The 7,500-nt window shown below is 31.7% G+C and overlaps 1 protein-coding gene across 5 annotated transcripts in view; it reads right to left on the bottom strand.

Moving 5' to 3' along the window:
* LOC137615196 (protein tweety-like) overlaps positions 1–7,500 on the bottom strand; it is a 219,204-nt gene that overhangs the window by 5,860 nt on the left and 205,844 nt on the right. For 3 of the 5 annotated variants that reach the window (XR_011039189.1, XR_011039191.1, XR_011039190.1), the window contains one exon: positions 2,568–3,058. Coding sequence is in view for 2 of the 5 variants with exons in the window: in XM_068344846.1 (XP_068200947.1) it covers positions 2,788–3,058 (271 nt within the window). In the remaining 3 variants the exon portion in view is untranslated. Of the gene's footprint in view, positions 1–2,538; positions 3,059–7,500 lie in introns of those variants that run through there. The other 2 variants (XM_068344847.1, XM_068344846.1) reach the window with 2 other exon arrangements.

The raw sequence follows: 7,500 nt of genomic DNA, 5'->3' as shown, positions 1-7,500 counted from the left end.
CTATCAAAGGGACATTAATGATAATGATGTTATAAATAATGGTAGTGTATTTCTAAAATATCTTTCTGATGTAAGATTATAGGATGAAATCCGTCAATCACACAGGACCACTACTAACATGCATAATACGTTTTGCACATTTAATGTAACAATCATTGTTTGAATTTTTCATAAAATTCATCTGTTCCCAAAATCTGCAATTCATCTTTCATAATGGATTTTATGAGATGTTAGTACAAATTCCTATGTTTGACCAAATGCTTGTGGCTTTTACTTCAATCCTTATTTTTTTTTTTTTTTCAATATACCGGTATGAGCTGAACCTAGCAAGCTCACTCCATTAAGGTACAGTTCATAATGTCACTCCTGGGAGAGTAAACCAGTATATATTACAATAAGAATATATAGTACATATACACAGTACTTTTAAGAGTTACTGACAGATATTTTTAAGAAGAAATTTAATACAGCAGTACTTTTTAGAGTGTTACAGGTAGATAATACAGAAAATGACCTCAAAACCTCAACTGACTTTTTTGTAAATACCATAAGATGTCTCTATTGAGTTGATACAATAATAAAAAAAAAATATTTTTTATATAGTTCTCTAGCTTTGCAAATGATCAAAAGTTTTTTTAATAGTAATAAATTAATACAAGTACAGTACTCCAGTACAGTAGAATGAAACTGATGATGTCGTTAGCAGCCTATTCATAAAATGATTGAAAATACAATAACTTGTTTGTTGTCTGAGACATTAAAAAGTCACTTCATTTACACTAAAACATTTAAAATGAAAATTAATTATTTTCGCATAACCTTATTTCCTGAGGAAACCAACTCCAAAATTTTAATTTGACAACTGCCTCATATAGAAATAGAAATAAGATTTATTCACTTTGTGGATTTTTTTTTGTTTGGAAACAAATAATTTATTATAGATATTTAATCCTAAATCCCCAAAAAAATATTTCAAGAGAGTTGCAAAATACGTTTTGACTTGAAAAAAAGTAACACGCCGGGTTATTGGGGGAGAGGGGGTGGGGGGTCGGGAAAAAATATCCTTATAGGCCTAATTCTGTAAACCTAATGAAATATGTATGGCTGTTAGGTATAAACACTTTTCAAGTCTTGATGCTAAGAATTTCAAAATATATTCTTATAAAAACTGTGTCCATGGAAGAATAAAGGTAAAATCAACTACAAATTTACCTAAGCATACTGGCCAGTGTTCTGTGCTTTCTAAACCATATATATTTAAATGTAAAAAAAAAAGCAAACATTCAAATTCAATCTCATGATTATCACTGTACTAAAAACGTTATGAGACCCAAGGAGATAAAAAAAAAAACATGAACTACTCTATCCCAAATTATAATCTGTGAGGTACCTTCAGTAATATTCAATATACTTAGAGTAATGAATTCTCTATCTGGCTAGATGTAGTTTGTACAGTATTCATTCTAATTTCAAGTATTTGATATACGATATAGGTATACTTCAGAAAAATAATTTTTATGAGTAGTAAGGTCATCAACATGCAATGTTTATCTACTAGGTTTTAAACAGAAATTATAAAGCCCAACTGTATTGTCTATCAGACCTTTTTCTAAGTTTCTTCAGTCTTTGTTTTTCGTGATATTATGACTATTGAAAAGGATGAACCCATTTTTCTCCTGCTGAAAATATTCAAATAAAACAGACTTGTTTTACTTAATACAAGTTCTCGCTCGTGTACATGTTTATAGTGAGATAGACACTTTTTGCATGATGTTATGTATCTTATTAAACAGGCTGTTTTCCAACACTAAAAACCTACATTGGTAATAACTTTAAAAAATTGAACAATCTAGTTTCCATGTATATATGGATATCTTCATTCTGTATGGTAACCTTAAGTTTACAGAAGTTTGGTCATGGCATTTTAGGTCAAATATTTTAATTTCCCTTTCCATTTGATATTAATCAAGGAATCCAAAGTGATGAATATTGGCAATTATAAAGGATGCTGCAGCAATTTTCATTTACGCAATGTACTTTTATTTTGTGTTTTTTAAACCTATTGACTGGGTGTAGAAATGATAAAAGCTTATGAATACAACAAAAGGAAATAAAAGCACCAGATAATAATCAGTACCATAGAAGATGTAGTGCTATGGTAATTTACCTTAACAACTGAAAAGTAATAATATTTAAAGAATTAAAGCTTCAGACCATTAGAGACAGGAGTAAGCACAATCAGAGGAAACTGCAAGTTGGCACCAAAAAATAGTTGTAAACTTCACTGTATAAGGAAATTCACTGACTTCTTAACTTCTCAGACACCTTTTACATGCACCGTAAGTCCCTACTAACATTGGTCCAAAGCTGTTTTATCTTATAAATTCCACCTCCAGAAGAAAGTTGTGCACAGCTTTGAAAAAAAGTCATTTTCTCTACACGTATATATATATATATATATATATATATATATATATATATATATATATATATATATATATATATATATATATATATATATATATATATATATGCTATTATAAAATAATGTGTTTGGAATAACATACTCAAGTCAGTGAAAAGTCACAATTCCTCTGAAAGTCTTGAATGAAAAAAGAAGACGGCCAGACCCAAGATGCACATTTTGCCTGGAGAGTAGTTTTACCCCTGATGAAAATTGAAGACAAAAGTTGACCCATGCTGTTAGTATTGCTCACCACACAAGGAGGTGAGGCAAGGGAGGGAGGATGGTAGCAGGGAGATGACACAGACCGCAGTAGTAGAATTCTAATAGAAATCAGATGACTCTAGAGTCTTGCACTGCTTGGAGAGAGTAGCATATTGCCCTTGGTTAGGACCCAGAGAATGACTATGAGAGTGGTGATGGTGGTGGTGGTTGTGGTGGTGGTGGTTGTGGTGGTCATTTCTTCCCATTGTACTTACAGTTGAGGGGGCTGACCCACCCCCTCCTCCTCCTCCTCCTCCCCCTCCTGCTCCTCCTCCTCCACCTCCTCCTCCCATACTTCCCATTCCATCACTGTGGTAAAGACGGCCATTCCTGTGGGTTAAAGAAAAATAAAATGTTGACGATTACTTAAAATCTATTTAGGATTCAATTAATCGTTTTTTTTCTGTGAATATATTTTTTCTATAAAATATTCATTCACTTTTCTGTACTGAATATTTTATGTCCTGCAAAGAAGAACAGGGTATATGTAGACAAAAGTATATAGGAAAGGCTAGTAAAGGAAAAAAAAAAAAGTGTGGAAGCATTAATTGAAGTTAATGCACTTGGATAGTGCCTCTAGCATTTCCAAATTAGGTTAAAGGTGAAAAATCCTCAAGTGACTAATAATAAAAACACACGGTACAGCATAACACATTCTTACAGACACAGCATATACACAAGATAAGTAACTGGCAATGAAAAAACACTAAATACAGTGCATAAGAGCAAAAAACTAGTGCTATCTACATTTTTTTTCATTATTATTGGCAATAACTGACAGTTTAATCTAGATAAATAAGTAATGGAAATGAATAAATGGTACCAACAATTTACTTAAGGTGGATACTGATATATTTTACTAATGGAATTGCTGTTGCCGCTCTGTGATATACAGTAACGCTTTTACCATGCAACAAAGCCAAGCACAGTAACTGCATAGCTTTCATAATAAATTCAAATGATATACAATAGGAATTTTTATTTATTGTACTAAAATGTTCCCAATACCTAAAAATAAATATTACGAAATATACAGATGGTAATTTTAGGGTTTTTACTACAACATAATTTTGTTGAAATGTAAACATGGTGAAAAGCAAACTCGTTTTGAATAGGAAAACACTTGAAGAATATTCAAGATGATCAAAGTAGTCCTTTTATTATGTTAGTGCTAAGGGCTGTAAATAATTGTTGAAAAAAAAATAGCTATAGTTATAATATGATTTATAGTTTCATAAGTCTTAGAAAGATAACCAGTTTTATGTATATTGCAACAACACAGAAAATTGTGCAAGTTTTATTTCTATTTTTACTTGTAATAGTTCTATTTAATTGAAAGCCTAAGAATTTTTTGTAATGGATTCTTTCACTATATTTTCGAGACATTTTGGGGGGATTTTGTTGCTACAAACAAATTAGGGTCAAATTTATTATTCAGCTCTTGAAAACACAAGGATAATGAAAAAATAAAAAATTAAAATCTAAAATGTTTAACTGTATAGATGCTTTGCTATAGTTACCATCTCAGCCTGAACTTTTTGAGTTAGTAGCAAAGTATGTTGAAAAGAAGCTTTGTGAATTAAAATCATCACATGGAAAGTAAAGCAAATTGTGATTGGTGATAAACTTTTGTGCCAAACTTAATAATTTCTTTTGATAAAACTTTGTAATGACAAAGAAAGTTAGTTCTTTATTCATGTAACATAAGATGTTCATAACTCAAGTGTTCCCCGACTGTATCATCCTGTACATAGTACTAGATATGCAGTTAATTCTAACAAGCCTTCTTCTTCATAAGGCACAATACTACACAGTATTCCCAAGGTTATCAGAATGTGGAATGATCTTCTTAAACAGACAGTTAAATCTGTGGAACTGTAATTTCAAGCTTTTTTGTAAATACTTTTCTTGTTGATGACTGTTCTATTTTAAAATTGTTATTGTTCTTAGAATATTTTATATTCTTTCATTACTTTAGTTTTTTTTTTTTTTTCTTATTGTCTTTCCTCACTGGGCTACGTCCCTATTCAAGCCTTTGGGCTTGTATCATTCTGCTTATCCAGCTAGGGTTATAGCTTGGCTATTTACATTTTCTTAGAAATAAGAGAAAAAGAGAGGAACATTTTGGAAAGAACTAATTTAGAGAGAGAGAGAGAGAGAGAGAGAGAGAGAGAGAGAGAGAGAATATTAAACAGTGAGGGGGAGGGGTTGGCGAGTGGTCTGGTGGTCAATTAGATGGTGACAAAAGTGTGAGGAGTGGGGTATCCGTGTAAAACCAGGTTCCCACCCATATCATCCATTTATCACTGCGTTGAGTATAACAAATATATTTGATTTGCTCTACCAATTTAACAATAATTTCCTGGACCATAGATTAAGTTTCTTTGTTCTTTTGTCACCTGGCTTGATAATCTTTAAGTTGTCTAATAACACCTGTAATTTTATTCATAGGTGTGGGAAGTAATAGCCTTGTTGTTAAGAACTTTTGAAAACTAGTGTGAAAAGTAATAGTCTGGTTGTTGTTAAGAAATTTTGAAAACTGGCTTATTTTCTTTGTAGAATTTTTTTCAATGCTGGTTTTACACACACTACTAAAAAGACTTCAAGTGCCTTTCCCTTTAATTATTTTTTTTCCTTTTACCTAATATATAAAGATATGGATACAAACCAAACAAATTGCCAAAAACAGCTTTTTGCACATTTGGTATGTAGAAACCACACAATTTTATGATTTAATCACTTGTATGGAAAGAGATATTTACAGATGATCATGGTAAATGCCCATTTACAAAGGGTTTCAGACTATTCACAAGCCAGTCCCCCAGCCTACCTGAAAATCTATAAAAGATGTACCGTATCTATTATAGCAGAATGGCCATTTGAACACCATTATTGCCAAATAAAAGATGAACCTCCTGTACTGAAAAATTCTTTTATAAGCTGCATGGGCCTCATAAAAACTTAGCCATTAACAGTACATTGAACCCTAAATGCACTCTCCCATTCCCCCCATATCTTACACACACCGTTCGTCCTTGTTGTATATAAAAATCCTTTAATTCAAATACCTTTAGTACTCACATTAATAGACCTTTTCTAAGTCTTATCTGCTTTCCTTCTAATATTTCAGAATTATTGTCTTTTCACTAACAAAGCCTCCATTTTTGCTATATCAAAATCACCTGGAAACGCTTTGATCTTCGACGATGTTAACCTTTTTGTCACTTATTCATATTTCCTTATTTCTTGGTTTAGGTCTTACATTGCACATAAAAGTAAAATATTATTTTGAAAAAGTTTGTTATTCAGATACATGTACATTGAAAATTGGGCTCCTTGATTATTTTGTATAGACAGCTAACTTCATAATCTTGCATATCTTGTGGCTTGCTTCTTCATTCTACCACCTACTTTCAACTAAAGCCCTGATTAAGAGGTCGTTAGATGGAAATATTTAAAATACTCAAAGGTATTATTAAGAGATACTACGGACAACTATTTATCTAAAGTAGTAACCAAACACTATATACAAGTACAGTAATAGGCCGGTACCTTTTACATACCTTCTGCTACCACTGTTGGTTTCAGGGAGGTAATTCGGGTTTTCAAGTAACTTTTTTTTTATTTAGAACACCAATAATAGACATTTGCCTATAAGCTATAAAAAATATGGCAGTATTTTCCCTAAGAAGAAAAGTATTTGGTATCAAATATTCTGAAATTTTATTGTATTTGTTACCTTGAAAAGTATACCTAGAACGCTCAATTTGTGGTTGGGTGAGAAAACCAGTCTGGAATCTCTAATAATACTACAGTTCACTTATTTCAATACACACGTAAAAATATCAATACACATCAGATTATCCCTTGCATGTGGCTAGACATTTTCATTCTCAAATGTGCTCTGTAATTTCTGGGGGGGGGGGGGGAATTTTCACTTGATAGTAACCTAAGTCTAAAACCTTTCGTGCCATGAGAAATCAAAATGAGTCAATGGCCAATGGTCTCAACACTGGAAAAATGGGGAGCATAGTATCTGTCAGCAAGGGTATGTAGGAATAAAAATAAATGCAAAGTATCCACACAATATGATGATTCTAAATAAATTGATTATGACAAATATAATAACAGGAAAATCAGATCAACAACTCATATTTTCATTTAAATCAATGCTATCTTATGGAAAAATTGTGTTTCTGGTTAAAATGTGAAGCAAAGTAAATTATTCCTAGATACTAATTAACAAACTGCTAAGAACTGTTATTATGTTTCACTTAAAAAAGGAAAAACTTTAATTGAAGATAGCCTAGTAATACAGTTGTGAACACTTACAGGTATAAGCTAAGATAACTAGAGATTAGGATTCATATTCGATATCTTTTGCTAAACCCGAGATTCATCAACCTTCTAGAATAGACACAACTTTTAAGAGCAAATCCAAATTATATCAGTTACAGTATATGACAGTTATCTCTCACACTTACGAATAGCAGTGTCCTCTGAGACAGCCATCCCTTTAAAATAATTATTTCCTAAGAGACAAAGGATGTACGTATTAAACAGAAACGGGAAAAGGTATAAACTACCTTCCATAGTTTACAGACAAAGTTGTCAAATTCCAACAATAATTGTATATACTAGTAGACTTAGCTGTGATTTCATTAACTGGAACATTAACTAATAACTATGAACATAAAGCATTTTTAAAGCATGCACACTTATCTGATATCAGTATAATTGATAAAGGAGAAGTAAGCCAGTAAAGTGAACAT

Source organism: Palaemon carinicauda, chromosome 21, assembly GCF_036898095.1.
Source record: "Palaemon carinicauda isolate YSFRI2023 chromosome 21, ASM3689809v2, whole genome shotgun sequence".
NCBI classification, from domain to species: domain Eukaryota; kingdom Metazoa; phylum Arthropoda; class Malacostraca; order Decapoda; family Palaemonidae; genus Palaemon; species Palaemon carinicauda.
This window is presented reverse-complemented; position numbering and strand designations above follow the sequence as displayed.